Source organism: Urocampus carinirostris, chromosome 16, assembly GCF_059441175.1.
Source record: "Urocampus carinirostris isolate Australia breed hairy pipefish chromosome 16, RoL_Ucar_1.0, whole genome shotgun sequence".
Taxonomy (NCBI): domain Eukaryota; kingdom Metazoa; phylum Chordata; class Actinopteri; order Syngnathiformes; family Syngnathidae; genus Urocampus; species Urocampus carinirostris.
The window spans coordinates 12766635-12792294 of record NC_142364.1 but is presented as its reverse complement, the minus strand read 5'-3'; the positions used below and the strand labels follow the sequence as shown (position 1 = coordinate 12792294).

General features: G+C 40.6%; 1 protein-coding gene and 1 pseudogene across 2 annotated transcripts; both read right to left on the bottom strand.

Moving 5' to 3' along the window:
- Positions 1-1839: 1839 nt before the first annotated feature.
- Positions 1840-18948, bottom strand: crhbp (corticotropin releasing hormone binding protein). 2 transcript variants are annotated; one of them, XM_088355726.1, is made up of 7 exons: positions 18765-18948; positions 16854-16950; positions 12769-12926; positions 10677-10890; positions 7719-7867; positions 5042-5210; positions 1840-2126 (listed from the first exon to the last, which is right to left on the bottom strand). In XM_088355726.1, the coding sequence occupies exons 1-7, from the start codon at positions 18855-18857 to the stop codon at positions 1972-1974; spliced, it is 1035 nt and encodes a 344-aa protein (XP_088211852.1). In that variant the 5' UTR covers positions 18858-18948; the 3' UTR covers positions 1840-1971. The 2 variants fall into 2 exon arrangements, with proteins under 2 accessions (XP_088211852.1, XP_088211853.1); XM_088355727.1 differs by having other exon boundaries at positions 5042-5162; positions 18765-18947.
- Positions 7020-7171, bottom strand: LOC148350308 (U2 spliceosomal RNA; annotated as a pseudogene).
- Positions 18949-25660: the final 6712 nt, after the last annotated feature.

Here is a 25660-nt window from a genome sequence, read left to right as displayed (position 1 = left end):
TAAAAAAGTTTAATAGTACTTTCATGGTAATTTAGCATGTAAGATAAGTTAACCGCAGCAGCAGGGATATTTTGGGTTCAGAGTTTTGGGGGTTCCGAGCACCCAGAGTGTCTGGCTGGTTAAAGAAAAATACATTAATTAAAAATACATTTAAATAAGAAATAAATGATAAAATCATAAATAAATATTATGCCTCTGTGTTCTCAAACACACGCTGTTTTATTCCCCAAAAGACAATTAATTATCACAAAAATCTGTATCAAGTTTTTTTAATAGTATACTGTTAGAAGATAATTAATAAAAATATAATGACAATGTGGTCACCTAATGAGGAAAAAATACATAACTCTCAGAATATCTTCCATTTTATTCTTAATGGGATGATTTTTAAGAGAGCAGTGATAGGAATAAAATGGAATAAGCCATTTCAAGGCAGTGGGGTGTTTCTGACGCTGCGTTTTTCACATTTTTGCTTTGTTTTACTTAATTTTTAAACTAGCATTTTCTTCCTCATGTTGAGGTTTTTGAGTTTTTCCTTGCACTCATGTAGGTTTTAGATCAGGGGATGGTGTAATAATTGTCTGTAGTTTGCAATAGTCTGTGGTGTGTGCAGCCTTTTGAGACTCTTTGTGATTAAGGGCTATACAAATAAACATGACTTGACATTTTTTTATTTAAGCCTGTCCTGTCTTTTATTAAAGACAAGAGAATTTAGAAATGCTATCATTTTTAAGGAAGCTTAGGTAAAATTTGTGCTGGAGAACACCCAAAAACGGACTGATTACCTCCATGTTCAATGGCATTGATTTGTTCAAGTATTGCAAAAATATTTATACCCAAAATCTGTGACTGAGTACCCAGGTTATGAGGATTTCTTAGCATTGACATATGCTAGCCACAAAACTGCAGATAATTGTTCCTTAGAGAGGTAATTACCTCAAAAATCAAAACAGATGACTCAATATAACCAATGTACATAATGTCCAATCTGTGACTGAACTGTTTGGGAGTCCCCAAGTTATGACAATTTCTTAGCATTGACACATAACTGTTCTTCATGGAGGTAATTAGCCCAAAGCCATAACATGCATGGTTAGAAAATAGCTTCAGGGGTGTGGAAAAGATGAAGCATCTAGTAAAACCACTTTTCTTCAGATAGCGTCTGTTCTCTTGCCCGTGGCAGCCAAAGAGATTGGTGATAGTTTCGAAGGGGTTCATTTGTCGCATATGTCAGGACAGATGATTGTTAAGCCGGAAAGAGATTTTCCTGGTGTTAGCTCAACATTGATGAGCGTCCTGAGACACACCCACCATGTTGAGGGCATCATAAGTAAATATTCATTTTTTCATGCAGCAATAACTGTTTTCTTTTTTTAATAACATGCCATGGGCTGATAGGCATAATAAAATAAAAAATAATCTGCAGTCTCAGGCCCCTTTAATATATAGACGCTTTCATAGATCGACAGACAGAGAGACAGAGAGACAGAGAGACAGACAGAGAGACAGACAGACAGAGAGACAGACAGAGAGACAGACAGACAGACAGACAGACAGACAGATAGATAGATAGATAGATAGATAGATAGATAGATAGATAGATAGATAGATAGATAGATAGATAGATAGATAGTCACCATGGCTAGAGTTTTAATCACTCCATTCATTTGTAAAAATGTTTACTTCAGAAAGAAAAAAAAGACATTTTATTGCTTTCCTATGCAGTGTGGTTTTATTACAAAAAAGCATGTGTATACAAATGGCAAAGAACGTTTTTGTTACTCTTGACAACAAATTCAGTTTAGCATCGCTCATCACAAAAATGATCATCACAACAAAAGCAGCAGAGAGGACTTTATTCAATAAACACTACAACTGGTCGGTCGGGGGCAAACAAAATAGTAACACAAAGTTTGTCTCGATTGACAATCGTATTCGCGTTTGGTATTTTGCTCGTAGGGATGACGGAGCTCAGTCCACCGAGCAGAAATTCTCCACGTTGTTGAGGCGGAGCCTCTGCAGTTCACGGCTGTCCAGCAGGTGGTAACTGAAGGTAACCCTGTTGACGTAGCGGCCGCTGGATACCATGCGCACCACTGTGTTTTCGCAGCCTGCCTTCACGCGGCCTGCGGGAGACAATAGAGGGAAATAAAGTCAAGTCGAGTCAAGTCGTGTTTATTTGTATAGCCCTTAATCACAAGGAGTCTCAAAGGGCTGCACAGACCACAGATTATTTTAAATTACTGACGATTATTACACCATCCCCTGGTCCCGAACCTACATAAGGAAAAGGAAAAACTCAAAAGCCTCAACATGAGGAAAATGAAGAAACTTTGAGAAGGGACCGCACATGAGGTAATCCCCCTTCTAGGATAACCAGGCTGCAACAGATGTTGCAATAACAAATAATACACAGATATTGTCAACAATGAACTATAGGTGTTTCATAAACTATAGGATAGAAGTGTGTTTTAAGCCAAGATTTAAACAGTTCTACTGAGGTTGCGGATCAAATCTCAGGAGGCAGAGCACTCCACAACACCAGGGCCTGAATGGAGAATGCTCTCGAACCTGCGGTTCTCCATTCATCCTGTTTCTGCACCGCTCATCCCCACTAGGGTCGCAGGGGTGCTTGAGTCCATCATAGTTAACATCGGGCAGCGGGCAGGGGACACCCTGAACTGGTTTCCAGCCAGTCGCACTAGCATCAATCCTGGACATCTACAACTCCTGCCTCAACTGCATTGCCCACCAACCCACCAACCTGTTTTATAGCCTCTTCAACCTGCTGCCGTCAGGAAAAAGACTGCAGAGTCTCAGTGTCACAACCAGCAGGCTCAAGGACGGATTATTTCATCAGGCTGTCAGGACTCTAAACTCCTGCCTACCCCCACCCATCCCTCTGACTTCTGTCATCCATTATCTTCCGCTTATCCGGGGGCAGCAGCCTTAATAAGGAAGCCCAGATCTCCCTATCCCCAGCCAGTTCTTCCAGCTTATCCGACGGGATCCCGAGGCGTTCCCAGGCCAGCCTAGAGACATCGTCTCTCCAGCGTGTCCTGGGTTGTCCCCAGGGCCTCCTGCCAGGGGGACATGCCCGGAATACCTCCCGAGGGAGGTGTCCAGGTGTCCTCATCAGATGCCCGAGCCACATCTTCTGGCTCCTCTCAATGCGGAGTAGCAGTGGCTCTACATAGAGTCCCTCCCGAGTTTCTCACCTTATCTCTAAGGAAGAGCCCAGACACCCTGCGGAGGAAATTCATTTCAGGCAGTTGTATCCGGTACCGTGTTCTTTCTGTCATAACCCACAGTTCATGACCATAGGTGAGGGTCGGAACGTAGATCGATCTGTAAATCGAGAGCTTTGCCTTTCGGCTCAGCTCACTCTTCACCGCAACGGACCGGTACAGGGTCCGCATGACAACAGATGCTGCATCGACCCGTCTGTCGATCTCTCGTTCCATCCTATCCTCTCCCGCGAACAAGACCCCAAGATACTTGAACTCCTTCACTTGGGGCAAGATCTCATCCCCAACCTTAAGGGTGCATGCCGCCCTTTTCCGGCTGAGTACCATGGTCTCGGACTTAGAGGTGCTGATGCTCCTCCCGGCTGCTTTAAACTCGGCTGCGAATCACACCAGTGAGAGCTGAAGATCACGGCCTGAGGAAACCAACAGCACCACATCATCTGCAAAAAGCAGAGATGCATTGCTGAGGCCCCTAAACTGGGCTCCTTCCCCACAAAGGCTACGCCTAGAAATTCTGTCCATAAAAGTTATGAACAGAATATGTGACAAAGGGCAGCCCTGGCGGGGTCAACTGGAAACGAATCCGACTTACTGCCGGCAATGCAGACCACACTCTGGCACCGGGCATACAGGGACCGCACAGCCCGGAAGCAACCCCCACAGGGCTTCCCGAGTAGCACGGTCGAATGCCTTCTCCAAGTCCACAAAACACATGTAGACCGGATAGGCAACCTCCCATGCACCCTCAAAGACCAACTCGCCACCAACAGCTTCGTCTGAAATTGGAGTATTTTTGTCATCACGGAGTCTTGGCTTCCCCAATGCCGCAGTCCAACTAGCAGGACGCACGCTTCACGGGCACGAACGAGACGGAGACTCCGGTAAAAACAGGGGTGGGGGAATATGCGCTACAACAACAGCCGAATAATTGACACACACTGCTCACTCGATATAGAGTTTCTAGCAGTATCGTGTAGACCAGACCTGGGCACTCCGGTCCTGGAGGGCCGCACGTCCTGCCAGATTTTGAAGTTTGCTCTTCTTTAACTCAGGTGATACAAATTATAACCTCGTTAGCAAGCTAGCAAGTGCTCGTTAACGATACTGGTGATTGGAATCACCTGTATTGGATCAGAGAAACCCCAAAAATCATGCAGAACATGCGGCCCTCCAGGACCGGAGTGCCCAGGTCTGGTGTAGACCCTTCTATCTACCAAGAGAGCTAACTGTGGTCATTGTGGTTGCTGTTTACGTTCCACCGGACGCTAACGTTCCACCGGATGCTAACGTTAGCATAGCGCTACATCTCCTGCCCGCTGCTATCAATAAAGAGCAGCTCGCACACCCCGACGGAGCTTTTATCGTCGCCGGCGACTTTAATCAGGCATGCTTAAGGAGTGTACTTCCCAAATTCGTGGACTGAGCAATTAGGCAAAAAAAACACTGGACCGTGTGTACAGTAAGATCAAACATCTAGTTGGATCCGGCCATCTCTGTCTGTCCCTCACCCCCTCATACTCCCCCCTCCGGAGGAAAAAAAAGCCTATGCAACAAGGACAGTACAAACATCTTCTTTGTACCTTTATCTCTTTGTTTTCTTTGTCCTCGCTGTAAAATGTGGGATTGAAGTGCCACATCCAATTTTGTTGTCACAATATATTCAACCCATGTTGTAACAATGACAATAAAGGTATATTCTATTCTATTCTAAAACCCATCAAAGTTTTCAAAATAAGCCAATAAAAACTAACAGTGATAGAAATCAAGTGTTAAAAAACATATCCAGAACTTACTGGGCCTGGTAGAAGAGCCACAGAGCTCTGTGAAAGCGAGCATCTTGGACGTGTCCAGACCGTTTCCGCCGAGAAGCTGCACCATGTCTTCAGAGTCGGACTCACAACTGGACGTGGGCCACTGGAAGGGGCGGGGTTTGAAGGGTAGGGGTGGAGCCAGGATTTTAGACTAAACAAAAAGTGAAATGGTCAAAATACTGTTTGAATACAAGCGTGACCTGTCAAGCAGTTTTAGATGGATATTTTAGACAATTAAGTTTGATCATTTATGTGTATGTATTTCATTTTAACACTACCCTAACCCAAACTCTTAAACCGGGGGTCGGCAACAGTGGATCATTTTGCAGTAGAATGCGATGTTCACAAATGGGAAGTGACACTCCTGAACAGTGTTGAATGATCTCTAATTACTTTAATTTAAATAGGGGAAAAACAGCCAGACTTTGGGTGCTCTACCCCCCTGAGCTTTGAACCTGAAATTGCCCCGTGTTGACAGGTATGTAATAATAATAATAATAATAATAATTTCCTTTGTATTGTCATTCTTTGTAACAATGTACACAGAACGAAATGTCGATACACCTGACCCGTTGTAGCGGGTCGATGCAGCCGCAGCCAGAGGGCGCCGCCATTATACCAATTAGGTATGTCCCAGTCTCAAAGCGGGCACACTACCATCTAGGCTACTGAGCTGGTGGTTAGATTGTCCCAATGTCATAGTTATTTTTTTTTTTTTATGGTTGTTCATACCAAATTTGCTCTATTTCAGCTCTGTATTACCGTAAATTCCGGACTATAAGCCGCTACTTTTTTCCCAAACTTTCAACCCTGCAGCTTATTCAGTGATGCGGCCCATTTATGTAATTTTTCTAGCGGCCGCCAGCGGCGCTCGAGTACAAAAGGTAAGATTTAGACCGGTGGAATATATGCGCCGAGGAAGACTGCAACTTCTTGGCTTGTGCATAAATTAAATTAGCGTAAACATACCCTCATCATGCAAAATGCAAAAAGAAAGGCACATGACGCAGCTTTCAAGCTAAAAGCAATTGAGCAGTCCGATAAAGAAGGAAACAGAGCACAGAATCAGGAGTGGATGAGAGTTCCAGCGACAGTGACAGCGCGAGTGAGGCTGCGGGAGTGTGGGACGATGTCTATATGACAAAGTTTCTTTCCGACACTGAGGAAGACGACTTTGATGGCTTCAGTTCTAAGGAGGTAGATGAGGACGGTTTACCGTGATTTTTACAAGTACGGTATATTTTTTTACCAGATCCGTTTACTGTGTTGCGAGCGTGTTGCTAGCGGTTCCTACCATTGACTGCCCTTTCACAGGCACCGTTTGGGATGAAAGTTATATTATTATTATTAAAGCTTTGAAAACTCTCTCGGTGTACCGTCTTTCTTTGTAAATATGTGTAACCATGTATAATATGTATTTGCAACTGTATATTTTTGTAATGTATTTATTTTAGACACTTATTCTGATATGTTTTGCACGGGCGAATGAAAAAGAAGGGGCGGAACAAACGCGGGGTGACGGGAAGTGGGGTAAAGGTGAGACCTGTTTGTGGACGCGGCGGACAATAGTGGATATATATTTTTCCCACCCTTACCTTTGGAAATATACACTTTTTTCCTTGGATTACTTTCAACGGGACCCGGACTCTGCAGGTCTGCATCGAACTTACCGGTATCATTTTCCGTTCATTTTGTCGGCTGTGATTTTAGGACCATTTACTTTAATGAAGGACATTTAGTTTCAATTGCAGGACTTAAAGTCGGGTTTGGGTTAATTTTGTGTTTTTGTTACATTTATTAATGGGGTTTTTAAGGGTTCTTGATCTATCTTCGTTATTCATTATCCATTATCCGTTATCGGGTCAGTTCATAATACGCTACAAAGCCTAGGAGCCGGGACACTTACTCTCAGCCAAAAGGCCAAGCTAAGGTCCTAGCCCTAAAGCCTTGCTGCGATCATTGCGAATGCACCGTTCCCGGAGGTACTGCAATACCGGGCCGATGCGTGGAGTGGACAGAGCAAGCTCATATTCCATCTCCGAAATGCAAAAATCAAAGATAGTGACTTCATAGAAAGTACACAAAAGGCCAAGCTAAGGACCTAGCATCAATGTGGGCGCATGCGGCTTATATACAGGTGCGGCTTGTGTAAGTAGAAAATCGGTTTTCCTCTTAAAATGTGGTGGGTGCGGCTTATAATCAGGTGCGCTCTATAGTCCGGAATTTACGGTACATACCTGTTAACCTCCACGGCTCTATGCCCGTACAAACTGTCGTATTTTCGCGTACAAAATACAAAATAATCGTACACCATATTTCTTTTTTCGGAATGATGCATGATGGGATATCTCCAGGCGGCAGACGCATACGCACAGTAGCATCTAACCGCTCGCTTTGTTTGCAACGAAAAAAACGATACCGAGATAGAGGATACCGCGGCGAACTCGTTTAACTTGATTAATTTGCCGTTTCATGATAGTCGGTGCATACCGGATTATACCCATCATTGACAAATTTGCGTTTTTCCGTACAGATTTCCTTGTACGTCGTACTCGTCTTAAAATGCATAAAAAACGTACTTTGTACGGCAAAACCGTACAGGTTGACAGGTATGGGATTAACCTTTTTTTAAATTGTATTTCGGTTTTTGTTACCTCACCTTTGCAAAGTTGCCACGGAATCCAAAGGAGGAAAATTCTGAAATGTCGACCTCTACAGGGTAGACGATGGAGAAGCTGCAGTTCTTGTGCTGCTGTGGGCTCACCATTGTGAAAGCGCCCTCTGGTGACTGCGAGATCACATTGCAGGCTGCAACGGGCCAAATGCGACACGATAATTAATTATTGTACGAATGTTGTTCTTCTATAATGGCAACATAAAGTAGCAGGAATTTATAGTTTTGACAAAAATATTCACAATGTTCATAATTTTAGATACGACATAGCCGAACTATAGGAACAATTTTTGATATCACCAAACTTGGGTGTAGGTGGTACTTCGATCTTAATTTGTTCCAGGATCGTGCACGTAGATCGTGTTAACGAGCACATTTTCTCGATATTACAAAATTAAAAACAAATTTGCATATTCCTAGCCTCCTACATGGATCAAAGTGAAACCTAATTAGCTATAAAACACATCTTCCTGATCACTAAAACACATTGAAGTAGTGATTAAACATAAACATGTCTAAATAAAGTTTATTATGAATTGCTGTAACAAAGGTGTGCGTGTGCTGCAGAGGGGCATGAGTAAGGAGGGGTGGGGGCCAGTGTTCCCTCTAAACTGCGTGCGTGCGCAATTGCGCACTGCTCGCACATTCTCAGCGCACAAGAAAATCTAGCCAGCGCACAAAAATGAGGGCTCAAAATGACTCATTAAGAAGCGACTTAAGTCAAAGTTGCATTGCATGAAGTTCAAAAATACACGGGTTCCCCTGGCGTTGTGTCCTAAATGCGGTATTTTGAAGTCGAGTCGAAGTAGAACGAAGTTGAGTAAAGTTAGTAGAGTTTGTCGAGAACCGGCTTCTTTCGGGTCCTAAACGGCTCTTCAGGTTGTTTTTGCTCCTTTAATCCCAACATGACCAAATATTATGTAGAATTATGCACAGAATGATTTAAAGGAAGGGGGGAGTAGAACAAAAAAGAAAAAAAATACCAAAATGAAAAAGTAGTGAAAAGCTGAGGAAAAAAAGAAACAAAAGGATAGAAAAAAAGAAGGAAAAATTTAGAAAAAAGCAGTGAAAAACGGAAAAGAAAGAAATGTTGGAAAAAAGTAAATAGAGAACAAAACGAAAAAGGCAACAGCTCAGAAAAAATAAACACAATGAGATTTTTTTAAAAGAATTAAAAAAAAAGTAGAAAAAAACAGAAAAAAGAAGAAAAAGTTTGTGTTGCATTCAAATAATTTCCAGTTATATCAAGTGAATCTTGTTGCCAACATTGTACTTCCACTAAAAAATGTGATTAAGTACAGTTCTGTATCTTACAACCGACTAAATAAGCCTCCAAAAATGTTACTATTGTGCGACAAAATATATCAGGAAATAAGAAGAAATGGATATCTTGTGAAAGAATTGTAGGAACAAGCGACGTTTGTAGGCCGTACAACCTTTGCAATAGTACATGAGTCAATTCATTCAAAAGAGAAAAATAATTTTGCATTGCCGGAAACTCAACAAAATGTAACGTGATGACAAGTTTTGGACATGTTTGATAATGACTTAGTTGCCACACTTGGGATTGCTGTTGCTCACTGTTGTTTCAAGCGTTGCTCACCGACTTTGTGTGAACGCTCAGACCCGTGGAAAATTACAGGGAACATTGGTGGGGGCAATGACCGCACACGACTATTGATGATACGTATGCACTTAAAGCACACTTAAAATTAAAGTTACTGCAACTTTAAATGAATGTGAACTGTTTTACAGCCCAATTACTTTTTCCTGTTTCAGTTTTCATTCAACACTTTCTTTTGCCATTTCAGCTGGACTCTCAACTCTCATCACTTTCAACAGGTCTTTTAAAAATATATATTCAAGGAAATTTAGCTCTGCCTCCCCTTTAAAATATTACAGAAATGTGTGAGGCGATTGTCATTAATGATAGCTGTCGGACGACCAGTTGCTAATTTTTTTATTTTTTATTTTTTTTAACGAAAGCTTCAACTTATTCCCACTTAGCCATCCCCTCTCTTATATCTCCTTTGCAGATACCATTCTCTCTGGTCAGGGTTGGGTAGGGTTACTTCAACTTGATTACTTTCAATTACTTTTGGATTACTCCAATACCAAATATGCTAATAAAAGAAAATAAATATGAATAAAATGATGACTCACAACACGTGGTAAGCTTTCTCTCCTGGCTTTGATCTCTTTGATCTCCGGCAAAACGAACATCAAATGCGACAGAAACAAAATGAAAATAAATCCAAACAGCTTGCCAACATCATTTTTGCCGTTCCATGTATTCCGTTACTCCCCAAGCCTGCACAAAATTTAGTCATTTTATTCATATTTAGTTTCTTTTGTCTTGTATTAGCATATTTGGTATTGGAGTAATCCAAAAGTAATTGAAAGTAATCAAGTTAAAGTAACCCTACCCAACCCTGTCTCTGGTTCATCTTCTTCTTCGCTGTTTTTTGCAATAGGAATACAGCTCTCCTTAGAAATTAATGCGCTGCACAAATTATTCTGCGGCTTTGTGACCGGCAGTCGCTGCTTCCCAATTGTACTCCTTGGCTTGTTCACTCTAATTTTTTGCCTTATTTGGATTGTCATCATGACCCATTTTTCTCAGACGCCTTACAAAAAGACACAAATAGGGGATGCTATGAAATGAGATTAAATAATAACAATTAAAACAAACTTGCGGAATACAGGTTCTCTACAGGGCAGAATCAGGTGGCTGAGAACTGCATGTACAACATGAACATAGCTGATGGCAGTGAGCGGTCTTGAGCGACCTCTTGTGGTAGCCGCTGGGACTACTCGTTAACTCGATTTGCCTTCGTAAAGTGAGGTCGATTTTTGTTTTAAAAACTCGTGAATTAAAATCCTCGTGCGGAGAGATGTTCGTATAAAGAGGTACCACTGTAATCACGGAATGTATTCACTTACGGAAAGGGTTTACGAGCTTCCTGAACGTGACAGTAAAACTGCTGCCGGCGTTGTGCACGCGGAAGAAGATCATGGCCACGTTCTGCGAGGATCGCACACTGCCCCTGGTGGAGGTGACTGAATCGCAGTAGCCCACGTAGCGCTCACGCGTGGAGAGCGGGTGGTCCTGTGAGCTAGGGAACTTCTCCCCCTTCATCACCCATCCATCAAACACCTTCAATAGAAAAGGGGTTTGTTAGATTTTTTGGAATGGTAGTCACTAGTATGCGCCATTCAAGGATTAGCATTTAGCATTTTGTCCACCAGAAGGTGCCTAGCAGAGTTGTAATTGAGACAAATGTGTCTAATAACACATACCTGTCCCTAATTATCCTGACCCTTATTGAGGACATTTTTAACAGCGCACAATTCCTTTGCCATTGCTGCATCATGTTTGGTTTTTGTTTGTAGTTTCTGGTTTGGACCTTTTGTTAGATGCTTTGTGACCACTTATTTGTTTGAAACTTTGTTCCTGATTTTGTTAATAAAAATTTTCCTTGTTTTGAGCACCCTTGCCTCAGTTCCTGCTTCCCCCACATGGGTCCATCCTCGAAAAACCATAACAGTACAACCCGACCAACAAAGGACCCAGGAGGAAGCCTCTGTATCCCTGTCCTGGCGGAAAAAGCCCCTTGGCCGTGCCTGGTTCCTGTCTCTGGGGCGAGGAGAAAAGACCCTTTGGCCGTGCCTGGTTCCTGTCCCAGTGGCGAGGAGAATGCCCCTTGGCCGCGCCTGCTTCCTGTCTCTGCGTCAGGGAAATCTGCCCCTCAGCCGCGCCTGGTTGCGATGGCCAAGGACCATCAGCCGTCCCGGTGCTGCAGCCTACGCAACTTATTTTCTTTTGTGTATTTATTTATTTATTTATATATTTATTTAGCCGTTTGGTATCCGGCCCTTGAGGGGTTCCCTCCTACCGTTTGAGGGCAGTAATGTCGTAAAAGAGCTGATGTCCTTTGTGCAGCACTAACATGAGTCAATAGCTGGAAATAAACATTTGCAATGAGATGTGTATGACTTAAAATAACCTAGCAAATAATAAGATTTATCTGGTTTCTTGTTTAACAATATTAAGCAGTATTTTTGTCAGCTTCAGTAGGCCCAGCCTGCATCTGATTTTATTGCCTTTTCACTGCTAAAACTCTTATTTTGTATTTCTTTTTCATTTATTTCAAAGGAGTAGGACAATTGAGGCAGGCATATTTAAGTCATAGTTCCTACTTGAGAGGGTTTAGTGTGGTGAATTGGTTCAGCTGTAAAGCAGCATTAATTCAACAGTTGAGATAAAGACTTTGCTGACACATTCAATGCCAAACATGAAAATTATGTTTCTATTGTTTGTCAATAAATGTGTTGTGCTTGGAAAAGATCCCTTGTCATCCGTGTTTATAATTTGTAGGGTAGGCTAAAATGTAGGCTGAGTGAGAAAGCATAGTACTGAACTTGTTTTTAAAATATTTCCCTTTGACATTTGTTTTCCTGATCCTGTTGAGAACATAAAGTCAGGATTCGGCCCCTGAACCAAACCGAGGTTGACATGCCTGCTCTAAAGTGACTGCTCACATCTTCCAAATATTCTGCATCACGATCGTGTAAGTGCCAAATTTGTGGCACCACTACGATATGCTAATTAAGCATTTAGCATAAAATTGTTTTCAGGGCTTTTCAGAGCTTCTGATGTGACAGATTGCATATCCCGAATATTCTGCACAAATACAAAACGACAACTGTCAAGTTTGGCCTGACACGGCACTGCGATTCTGTGCTGTATAAGTATTAGCATTAAGTAATTTAATTTTTTTCAGAGTGGTTTCAAACCTTCTATTGCAGGGTCGGGCAAACTTTGGGTTAGAGAAAATTGGCAATTATCGATTTTATTTTCAATATCTACCGACACAGTCACAAATTCAATGCTTCTGCAATACATGAGGGAAAAAGACAATAAAGGCCTGTCCCATTTTTTTATATTTTGTAAGGGCCATTTCAAGAAGACATATCTCTGTTCTGGCGTTTTGTTTTTGTGTTTTTCAATTTCCTGTGGCAAAGATGACCTCACCGTGATAAAATCTCCCGCCTGGCAGTCGATGTCGACGTTATCGTACTCGATGCTGACGATCTCATTGGGCTCGGCCATGAAGAAGACGGCGCAGCTGAGCTGAGGATGCTCGGCCGTGAAGGTGAAGCGACCCTCGGCCGCCACCATGTCCACACAACCTGAAAACCACATACGCCGCATGTTTGTCTGCTTTTCGAAGACTCGAGATTGATAAAAATGTGCGAAGCGATCGATGAGGGAACCTGAAATTTAGGAAAACATGACTTTTTTTTGAAAAACACAAAATATCTACGCCTGTATAAAAGTGTATGTTATTACTCTCTGCCACCATCTCCTGGCTTGTGTCATAATTGCAGCTTCAGTCAGATCATTAATAGTACGCGTAGAAGAACATGCATTCTTTAGATGTGCTTGAATAAACTCTCCTTTTTTCCTTTTTCTTGGGGTTTGGGTTGGTGTTTGGACTTTACCTGAGGAAGGCCTGTTCTTACTTTCACCATTTTACCACCCCACACTTTCTTGTGTAAATATTGTGTAAATGATCGTTTATCTTTTTTGTTTTTTTTTATCCTCACTGTGAAATGTGAGACTGGAGTGCCACGTCCAATTTCGTTGTCACAATACGTTCAACCCATTTTCTAACAATGTTAATAAAGGTATATTCTCTCTATTTTCTATTCTCTTTTATGCTACAGAACGTCACTCTCCAACACCCCACCCCCTATTCCTCAATCCTAATGTGTTCCGCTCTGAACAGCTCTGCTAAAAGTAAGATAAAAGCAGATAGGTGTGGTAGTAATATAATCAGAAGGGTTCTTCGATTCAGTTTGGCATTAACACATATTTAATAGAGAAAATATTTTACTTTCATATTTTCAATGACACTTCAAACGACACACCCCACTTTTAAGGAATTTTGGAAAATTGTAATATTTAACAAATTACGATCCAACATTCCTCACAATTGAATATATTGGTTTCAATTCCACGCAAATATTACTGATTTTGTATAATGAAAAACAAGAAAAAAATAATGAATATTCATATTTAAGAAAACTGAAATTCAGAACATTTGAATAGTTTTATGATCCAAATGGTAAGTAAACAAGTACAATAATAGCATCTTAATATTTAATAAATGATTAATTGTTGATTAATTAAGTTGTTTTTGGGCTTCTGAATTGGTAGCCATTCGCATTTCACATGCCTTTGATGTTTCAAGTTAACACAATTCGCTTCCATTCCTCGGACATATTGAAATGATCTGAAATGATCTGCATTTATATAGCGCTTTTCAAGTCAATGACTTCCCAAAGCGCTTTACAATGTGCTCCACATTTCCCAATAGCGGCCTTGCAGCCATGTAAGGCGCTAACCTGCTTATTGGGGGTATTAGGGGTTCAGTGTCTTACCCAAAGAAGCTTCGACATGTAACACGGACGAGCCGGGATTCGAACTGGGATCCCTTGATCCCAAGACGAGCGCTCTGCCTCCTGAGCTACTGCCGCCCCAAATATTGTGTTTCGCCCCGGAAAGCTCTGCTAAAAGTAAGCTAAAGGCAGATAGGCGCAATGGAAAATGAAAGCTCTTTGAACTCAGTTAGGCATTGTTAATACATACTTAAGAAACTATTTCACTTTCAATATTTTAGGGAAAAAACACCCCCTTTTAATCGTCATACAGTATCTGAAATCAACAAAAGCAAGCTGCCTCTGCTTTACGACTATGAATCGTCTTTTAAAAAACCATAATCGGTTTAACCAAGCATCCATGTTCTTCTGCTTATCCTGGTTAGGGTCGCGAGGGCATCAGATTAAGCAGGCAAACCCAGACTTGCCTCTCTCTTGCCACTTGCTCCAGCTTTTCCGAGGATAATCCGTTTACCAAAGACTGAGCTGTCTTCCATTCTAACAAAATATCATTCTTTAAAGATAAGCATGAATGAAAACATAAAATTGTCTAAAATAGGCTGAAATCCAGACTAGAAAATGTGATTGGTTTAGTTTAATTTGAATTGAAAACTGGCTGTAGTGTAGCTTGACTTGAGGTTTGATTTAAGATCACGAACCTACTGAGAATGGGAACCTGATGGATGGTCAACTAGAAACCAAAAGCTGAGCCCCTGGTAATATAAGCTGTCTGCCAAACATAAGGTTGTAAGGGGCAATAGAGTTTTTTTGTCAAAATGTAAGACTTAGGAGGAAACACAAAACACCAGACAAGTGGCAGTCTGATATCTATGTCGTGAATTCCTTGTCTATGTTCTTCACCCTGAACACAAATAAAGTCCCCCAAAAACTCAAAAGACCAACGAAGGTGACCTACAATCGAATAATTGTTACATTCATACATCCATTCATTCATTATCTGCACTGCTTATCCTCAGTAGGGTCTCGGGGGTGCTGGAGCCTATCCCAGCTTTCTTCTGGCACCTTGACACCCTGAACTGGTTGCCAGCCAGTCGCAGGGCACCAGAGACAGACAACTCACTCGCTCATTCACACCTAGGGACAATTTCGGACCGGCAAATTCACCTGATATGCATGTCTTTGGAATGTGGGAGGAAACCAGAGTGCCCAGAGGAAACCCACGAAAGCACAGGGAGAACATGCAAACTCCACACCGGAAGGTTCAATCTCATGACCTCAGAACTGTGCCGCACACGCGCTAACCACTGCGCCGCCGTGCTGCCCATAATTGTTACAATAAGTGCCTATTTGTTCATTCAAGAAACTGTCTTTTCAAAAAGCTCAGTAAACTGTATTTGTCAACAAAACAAAGCTCAGTCTCTAAAAGAAACACAGATCACTTTAAGGAAGAAAAACTGCCCAAAACATTTGATGCAAGTTAAAGGTGGTGTCCGTAACTTCAAAATATTCAACTTGCTGACACCATCTTCTGGTTGGAACCATTATTGCAGTGACTGTCATGACATTTTGTTGCACGTGCATGTACGGTAACCTTTTTGGGCGCGTATAAACTCATCTTTTTTATCCTTTTTGGGATTTGGGTTGGCATTTGGACTGCATTTAAAACAGTCATTTCCTTACTTTCACCATTTTCATCCTAGAATAAAATAAAACTGCGAACACGTTCTTAATATCACTCTCCTCCACTCTATCCTCCCCGCCTCCTTTCCTCCAGCGTTATGTGCTCCGCGGCCGAAACACTAAAGGTAAAAGTAAGAGAAAAGCAGATAGGCGCGATAGAAAAAATGTATATAAAGGCTCTTAGTTGGGCATTGTTAACACATATTTATTGGAGAAAATATTTAATTTCAAACTTTTTAAGGGCAACATGTCATGATTACCGTTATGCATGAACCTGTGCCCGCTCCTTTGGCGCCAACTGCCTCGGACTCTAATCGGCTCCCTGTCCCTATTTAGACCCACTCCTTTCTGTCACCTGTTGTCAGTCCGTCTGCGAACCTCAGTTAACACTAGGCAAGCCTTTTCCGACCCTGACTCCCAACTGTTCTTGCTCCCGTCTGTCCCGTTTTTGATACTGATCACGTCTACTCTCCCGTCCCGGCTTTCGACCTTTTTTGTCCCAGACCACGTCTACTCTCCTTTCCTGGCTTACGACTCGCTTCTGAACTCGACCACGTTTTTGCTCTCCTGTCCCGGCTACTGACCCGTTTTTCCGTTCCTGACATCGCCATTGCTCGCCACGGAAGTAGGACTTCACAGCGACCTGCTTCCCGCGCCCAGCGATCTCCGGAACGTGGGGGCAACCCCTTCTCTTTCTTCCAACAAAACTTGTGAGAAACGCAACGCAAGTGGGTCCTGTCTCCGTTCTGGTCCTGACACAACTAAAACTACCCACCCCTTCTTTAAACGAAATGAATACCCAGATTATTCAACACAATATTGCCTAAAATACAGGGTGTTTTAAACAAAAATTGACCCTTTAAGTATAGAAAATTAATCATAATTAATATATGTATTTCCCTGTACTATATCACAAGCAGATAATTTGTATTAAAAAGAAAAAGAAACAAAAAAATAACAATCTGCTGCAGACTGTTGCTGAAGATAAGCTTTTTAAGATTTGCTTTAATTAAGAAAGGTCATCAAAAAACTCACGTAAAGGCCGTTGGTAAGTGATTAACTCCGGCTCCGTCTCCCTCCGTGGCTCGGAGTTAAATAAGGAATAGATTTCATCCTGGAGGACGTCGTTATCCTACAAGGTAAAGGTCAGGAAACGGCGTTTGATGATAGTGAATTGGTGATGTCATATATCATCGAAATTAAAATATATTCAATTTGCCAGCGACACAATATTAAATCTACAGGAATTGTAGGCAGAAATGACTGTAGAACTTAGTGAAAGATTGGGTTGACAAATACAAACTATTATTAAATGTATCAAAAACAAAGAAGAGGTATTTGGGAAATCTAGAAAAGACACTAAAATACAAATAAAGGTAGGTAATTTTCCAATAAGAAAAATGTAAAGAGTTTAAGTGTTTTGGAGTGATTATTAGCCAAGATAACCCCATATAAATAGAAAAATAAATAGCATACGATTCAAATAAACAAAGAACATTGCAGCATTCGATCAAAACCCCTAAATATAATATACATTTAATTTATGTTGCCTTATTTACATTTTTGTATAGAGATTTGGGAAAAGAGCAGTATAGAATCGCTTATCCGATTATGGAAGGTAAGCTATTACGTTCATGCATAACATAAAGAACATGCAAACAAACTGTTTATAAAATCTAACATTTTAAAATTTGAAGAAATAGTGAAACTCAAATCCTTATCCTTACTGCAAATATTCAACAGTTGTTTCTCTACTCATCATCCATAATTTCAATGTCCAATATTCTCGCGCAAAATGGAAAAGTCATTGTGCCGCGAGAAATCTATTCATTTATGGAAGGATTTAGCTCAGGTGTGAGTATACTATGGCTCGCGGGCAACATGCGGCCCAACAGGCTTCTGAATCCGGCCCGTCTGAAGTTAAAAACATAATATATATTTTTAAAATGGTAAAATATAAAAAGTTTAATGAAAATGATTTGGTGCCACTTTTCTCCCTTTTCTCATTCAAAAAGCTGGGTATGTCTATCAATACATAATATAGAAAAATAATTCCAAGCACTAATTTTATTTATACAAATATTTCATGCAGAAAAACACTTATTTGCTTCTGGTATCAAATTTTAAGTTTTTCCAATGCATATTATTAAAGTAGTGCTTAAAAAATGAATGTACTATATGACTTTGAATTAATTCAGAGTGTTTCAAAATAAATTTCAAAATATGGTCTATTCATAGAGTAAAGAAACACAACATATTAAATATGCATGAAGATGTCTGCATTTGCATTATTCATAAATGCATATTGTTGCTGCTATTATTAAAAAATGTCTGTTCATTGTCATTTTGTTACACGATTGGAATGTTTACAATGAAAGAAAATGCTTAAAAAATGTAGATATGTCTTTTTGAAATAGAGGTATAATGAGAATTTGGTTTGGCCTAACAGGCAATCTATGTCTTTAATAATTTGTTGAACAACAATGTGACTAAATAAGATCACTAATATAAGTTAAAATTGTAAAACACTTAAAATGATAAAAGCCTTTACATTTTGTTTATCATTGTTTTAGGAAATGTGACTGAATAAGCACTTCCCCTAGGCATGACTTAATTAAACATAGAGTATACTCTTACCGGTAATATCAATTTAAAATTATGCAGAATGGAGGTTAGTGTTTTTTCTAGCCTTCCACATTATTTTCAGTTTCTCAGGTGGCCCCCTAGAATAAACATTTGCCCACCCCTAAGGTAGATAGACACTTAAAAAAAATCTGTTTTAGCCTACTGCCTTTGGGCACATATTTATGCATTGTACAATTGTATTGTTCATCTAAGTTTGTGCAAATTGTTTATTGTTTCATTTCATAAATTAATGATTGTTTTAAAAGTCACAAACAAACAAAGAAGCAACCAAGATGATAGATGACTAGATGACTGTCCTACCTCGATGTATCTGCAGTCTCCCTTGGGAATACACAAGCCCAAGAGCAAGAGGAAGACCCGCTGCCGAAAAGTGCGCTCCGTCATCATCGCCATCACCGTCGTGGCATCTTCGGCACCTCCCGCCTTTTATAAAAAAGGCTGGGACCACCTGCCGGCAACCCCGAGCCCCATTACCGAGCGATTGCGCACTTGTGACGAGGGCAGGGATGGGGAGGCCGGGGAGGGGCTGGGTGTCAAGAACCGAAGGAGGGGGTGGGCGACGGTAATCCTCAGAAACCCTGAGTTCAAGGAAAATGTATAGGAAACAGGAATAGACTTCATTACTGGCATCTCTTTTAATCGATTTAATTGGGATGCTGATGCGTCTGTTGCGCTTATTTAGGTTTCTCCGTAATCGCTTTGGCTTATAAACTGTTTTGCTGTAATAGTGAAATATGTCACTGTCTAGATTTAGCAGCTCCGTGTTATTTTCGATTGTTCTCGATTGTTCTCAGCTCAGGGATGCTGCTGGAAATGTGAATTTCCCTTCGGGGATGAACAAAGTATCTATCTATCTATCTATCTATCTATCTATCTATCTATCTATGAATGCTTAAATGTCAAATTTTAGACCAGTGTTTCTCGACTGGTCTGACTTGGGGACCAACCACCGTACCCTAATTCCAAGCTGTGGCAAGAAAAAATGTCCACTTCTCAAATTTTTTCAATGAAAAGATTGTGCCGTTTACAGCAGAAATAGTATAATCAGGGTTGGGTAGGGTTACTTTAACTTGATTACTTTCAATTACTTTTGGATGACTCCGATACCAAATATGCTAATAAAAGACAAAAGAAACTAAATATGAATACGATTATGACTCACAACACGTGGTAAGCTTTCTCTCCTGGCTTTGATCTCTTTGATAGCCGGCAAAACGAACATAAAATGCGACAGAAACAAAATGAAAATAAATCCAAACAGCTTGCCAACATCATTTTTGCTGTTCCATGTATTCCATTACTCCCCAAGCCTGCACAAAATTTAGTCATTTTATTCATATTTAATTTCTTTTGTCTTTTAGTAGCATATTTGGTATTGGAGTAATCCAAAAGTAAATGAAAGTAATCAAGTTAAAGTAACCCTACCCAACCCTGAGTATAATCACAATTTCCCCCCCAAAAATGATTAGCAAGACTAAAACTTCAAGTATCTCATAAAAGCCTAAATCTCATATAAGCAACCCATTAAAACTACTTTAAAATAGAAACTTACCAAAGGAAATTCAAAATATTAAGAAAACATGTACCCAAATATTGATACTTATTTAATTATGTAATTCATGAAGATATATATACTGGTAAGAGGCTACAAATTTAACATTTTTAAACCATCAGGAGCGCTTCAATAGCAGACAGTCGTACACCATGTTCATATTACTCTATAAGTTCCTTCTTCGACTCAATCTTTGTCGTCACTGTTTTCCACTTTTCCTTCCCTTTTTTGCTAACTTTCTTGAGACCTATCATAATGGGAAGAAAAAGGAAATAACACCAACAAAATCACAATAAAATGAGATGTGGTCCCTCTCAAACACGCTGATTGACTGGACAGCTAGAAGAGATCGAGCAGGGCATTATCGCCATCTACTGTTAAGGAGTTTGATTGTTTTTTTTTCTTATTCTTAGCATTATTTTGCCAAGTAAATGGCCCGTGACCCGAAGTAAACAGATCTGCGCCCAACTTTTGGGAAACACTACTTTAGACATTAAAAACCGGTAGATTTCATCAGGCAGTAAAGAATCTATTTCCAAAATACATATAGAAAAAAAATCTCCTTGTTAAAACCGGAAGTGGCAATCTTTTACCAAAAACAAAATCTAATGCAATCATTGGAGCAGGTTATTCACACACAAATTTCAAAATAAAGCAACTGTAACAGATAATACTGGTCTCAAAAAAGCGATGGATTATTATTTTTTTAAATCACTAGAATTCTGCAGCTACTGTCCGTGACTCATCAGTGCCCGGAATATTCTGTGAATAAAACTTTCAAAGGAACTCCTCATCCTCGTTTTACAATAGTTTATGAATCAGTCCTTCGACAAACATCTTAACTGGGTTTATTAACACCAGTTGCATTGTTAGTGTGTCTTTGATGTTCTTCATATGAATGAAACAAAATAATGGAACCCCAAGAAGCAATCTGTCAATTCATTGGCACTCAAACAGTAAGGCTCTTAAGAACAGAATGATGTTTATGGTCCTGCAGCCTGATTTTACATAATGTTCACGTTGCACCTGGACGGGCGACGATTAAATCGATTTCACGGCGTCCCCCACGTGATGGGATGGTGAAAAAAAACTGCCGGCAACGTAAAGCAGCTCAGGTGACAGTTGTGCAAAAAGACTTCTCCAAAGATTAGAATTTAACCCTTGGATGGATGAGCTACCAGTACATACACTCTTCCATGAGTGGGGTCAAAAATGACCCCAATAGAAATAAATGCATTTTTGCAATTGACTGCTTTCACCTTAGTAAGAGGTTATATATCCATGTATCCATCCATCCATTATCTGCAACGCTTATCCTCAGTAGGGTCGCGGGGGTGCAGGAGCCCATCCCAGCTATCTTCGGGTAGTGAACACTGTCAACTGGTTGCCAGTCATTCACACCTAGGGACAATTTGGACTGGCCAATTAACCTGAAATGCATGTTTTTGGAATATGGGAGGAAACCGGAGTGCCCGGAGGACACCCATGCACGCACAGGGAGAACATGCAAACTCCACACAGGAAGGTTTGATCCCATGACCTTAGAACTGTGCCACGGAAGCGCTAACCACTCAGCTGCCGTGCTGCCTAGGTTATACATACATTTATTCAATTTTACCAATTAACAATCAATTGAATATGTTTGTGTATCATTATATCTGACTAAATCAGTGGTTCTCAAATAGTGGAGTAGGTGCTATCAAGGCTGGGGCGCGGACGCGTTTGTCTTCAGAATAAAGTGCAATTGCACCCCCACTACACCAGGGGGCGGTGTTATTCTCAGTGGCAGAGTCTTTTGTTTGCATTTAGCCTCTATGATGTACAGTAAGCACAGGGTATAAGCATTTAGTACAATGTGTAGACACAAAGTGTAGCTGGCCTTAAAGTGAACCCATGAAAAAAGTATACACCAGGAACCACTAAGAGCGCTAAAGAGCATGCTCCAGAGCCTCCTGTTGCTGACCTCCGACCGAGGGACAAAATAATTAACACTGTCCCTTTAAGAAAAACACATTCGTATCGCCTTCAACGCCCATGGGAACTTGGATTTTTCAAATATCCGAACAGAGAAACAATGTTATCAAAGATACAAGTTTAATTTCTGTATTTTCCCAGAATTTGCCAGGAATTGGAAAATGTGCCTTGAAATCTGGTGCCCCTTAAAGACAGCAAAATTGGTAAATTAAGTCAAAAATGCGTAATTACAACTAAATCCTACTACATTTGGTAACATTTAATGAAAGGATCTATTAATTTTTAGTCGTCAAACCAGATTTCTTAATATTCGGGTCCAAAAAGTACATTTTCTTTTTGTTTTATGAGATGTTTTTGAATGGAAATCTCACTCTTATTGTAGTTTTAATTAAACGCACCTTATAGTCCAGTGCGCCTCATATAAACTTGGTACAAAGAACGGCAAAACAGTACGTGATTATAATCACAATTATCATTTTTTTTTAATTTGACCAAACTTCACACTTTGCACTGACAGCCATCTATGCTGTTTACATTTTCTCCGCTACGTCATATTGCAAGTGGTACTATGTGAGCAGGATAATTCAGACTTCCCATGTTCTTTGAATGCATCCTAAGACAGGTCTGCAGGGAATTTTTATACAGCACTTTGAGAGAAATTTGATTTGAAGACAAAATGGCGGATATATATGTGGAAAAGAAGGTTTTTAAATGTATGAGAGATTTGACAAAAATATATGTATATGTTTTTTTTTTAAAGAAAGAAAAACAGACATGAGTTTTTTATGGCCCAAATGCCAAAACGTATTTGTTATCAGGTACGAAAATGAACAGCCTCAAACTAAGGCAGGTCATAAAACAACCACATTGCACCGTGAAATGTTGCGTTCAAGGATACCACGGAAGAAAAGACTGTCACAGTTGCCATGGTGCCCAATTGGCCCCGCCCGTGTGGCGCCAGCTGCGGCTCGTTGAGCGATTGGATTTCTGTCTATATAAAGCTCAGCGCTCTCTTACTTTGGTTGTCAGCCCGCAGGGTTGGATAGGGTTACTTTAACTGGATTACTTTCAATTACTTTTGGATTACTCCAATACCAAATATGCTAATAAAAGACAAAAGAAACTAAATATGAATAAAATGATGACTCACAACACCTGGTAAGCTTTCTCTCCTGGCTTTGATCTCTTTGATCTCTGGCAAAACTATCGTAAAATGAGACAGAAACAAATTGAAAATAAATACAAACAGCTTGCCAACATCATTTTTGCCGTTCCATGTGTTCCGTTACTCCCCAAGCCTGCACAAAATTTAGTCATTTTATTCATATTTAGTTTCTTTTGTCGTTTATTAGCATATTTGGTATTGGAGTAATCCAAAAGTAATTGAAAGTAATCAAGTTAAAGCAACCCTACCCAACCCTGTCAGCCCGTCGGACTAACTTCTGCCCAAAAAGACGTAGGTTCTGCCTCGGTCCTATTTTTCTGTTGATATCTTCAGTCCGGTATTTTTCCCTTTTTTTGTCCCGTTTAATTTCAGGTTCCAGTTTTGTTTCCGTCTATTTTGGTCCTGTTCATTATTTTCTCCATATTACATTCCCGTCTAGTTTCTCCTGTTAGTTATTATTATACTGATTTGTTGTCAATCCTGTCTGTCCCTTCCTGTCCAGTATATCGACCCGATCTGTCTGATATCAATTCGGGCAATTGGAATCGGTCTCGTCGGTCTCTGGCTTCCTGTCCTTCCACGCCACACCGGCTTCCTAACGTGCATGACTCCCTATTTCCCGTAAAATAAAAGGCTTGTGTGAGACTGTCACGCGATTGGGTCCTGTTTCTGTTCTGGTTCTGACAAAGACGCTCGTTTCGCATCTCCCTCCCATAACAACATGTAAGTGAGTTCGAGATAAGCCCATTCCGTCATCTGAAAACCTCCATCAGAAATAATTATGCGCCTTTAGGGCCAGAAATTAGAGGGCTAAATTTAGCAAGCGGGCAAATGACGTCACTGTAATGTCTTCCTGTCATTTCTGGGAAATTAGGACTGAATTTTCTCCAGAAGGTCCTTAAGAGGATTGCACGATTATGTCAATTACTGACGTCAGTGGCATTTATGTCGTAAATATGACCGGACATCCTAGCGAAGACTTGAAAGACACTAGAGGGCGGAAAACAAGCTTTTTTGTTGTTGTTTGTTTAAAAATTCACCTGATGGATAACTGTAATGAATACGCCAGGCCACTAGTTGGCGATAAGCAACAAACGCTACACTAAACTGTAATCTCTCGCTACTTCGCGATTCGGTTATTGCTGATTCGAGTTGAATTCTTGTCATTGTCATTGATATTAACGTATAATACATTGTGTTCTGCAGCAAACAACTGACAACAGATGCTATCACGGGGGCAGGTTGTATGTTTGTTTGTTGGGTGGGCATGACTGTGATAGGCTTGTGTATGCTATTGGTCAAAGAGCAGAGTCGGCGCTATTGGTGTAAGCGTGTCCACCTAGAATAAATTATAACAGCTAGCTTTTAGCAATTCATTAAATTGTAATTCATCAATTGAATCGGACTATGAGGAAAGTCAAAAGAGCGCAGTGGGTGTTCCGTGGATTATTTATGAGGTTCGAGAAGCGACTGAGGCAGCGTCGGGAGAGAAGGCAATAACGGAGATGCAGGTCCGGCCTTCTGCTACAGCTAGGCTACATAACCACTCTCACAAGCTATCCCTGCTGAGCTTGTATCTCACTATCACCAGATCCAATACACATGAAACGGATGATCTGGAGCTACAACTCGTGGGGAACCGCTACATTTGGGACGGTTGTTTTTCTGGCCTCATGGAAACCATTTCTTGTATCCTGCCATTAAACACCCCCACACAAAAGTTTATGAAGGGGCGTCACAATTGTTTTTTGTGGGGGGTTCTGGTCCCCGTTCACTGCGATAACCGAGGGATTATGGTACTTTCAACACAAAAACTCTTTATCTATTCACTGTACAATATCAGGCAAAGAGTTCAAAATAAGATACACAAAATGTCATTATCTTTCGGGGTTTATTTTACCAATAAAGGTTAGAATAAGCAGGTTGAATGTCACCCTATTTTTTTCATAAAGGTTGTATGCTTATGAATTGATTTAAATTTGCGTTTCTTTTTGGGGAAGTGTGTTGGTGCGCCTTTATCCACCAGAGGGTGCTTAATAGGTTTTGAACTGGGAGAGGTGTGTCCAACAGGGTTGGGTAGGGTTACTTTTACTTGATTACTTTCAATTACTTTTGGATGACTCCAATACCAAATATGCTAATAAAAGACAAAATAAACTAAATATGAATACAATGACTACATTTTGTGCAGGCTTGGGGAGTAACGGACTACATGGAACGGCAAAAATGATGTTGGCAAGCGGTTTGGATTTATTTTCATTTTGTTTCTGTCGCATTTTATGTTAGTTTTGCTGGAGATCAAAGCCAGGAGAGAAAACTTACCGCGTGTTGTGAGTCATCATTTTATTCATATTTAGTTTATTTTGTCTTTTATTAGCATATTTGGTATTGGAGTAATCCAAAAGTAATTGAAAGTAATCAAGTTAAAGTGGGCAGCACGGCGGAGCAGTGGTTAGCGCGTGTGCGGCACAGTTCTAAGGTCTTGGGAACCTCCTGTTCAAATCC

Bases quoted from the DNA above. Each gene is read 5' to 3' on its own strand.
- crhbp (XM_088355726.1), bottom strand. From the start codon at position 18,857: ATGGCGATGATGACGGAGCGCACTTTTCGGCAGCGGGTCTTCCTCTTG. The intron at 16,951-18,764 runs GTAGGACAGTCA...TTTACCTTGTAG, and splicing joins GAGACTGCAGATACATCGAG to GATAACGACGTCCTCCAGGA. The intron at 7,868-10,676 runs GTAAGTGAATAC...GGCCCGTTGCAG, and splicing joins GAAGCTCGTAAACCCTTTCC to CCTGCAATGTGATCTCGCAG.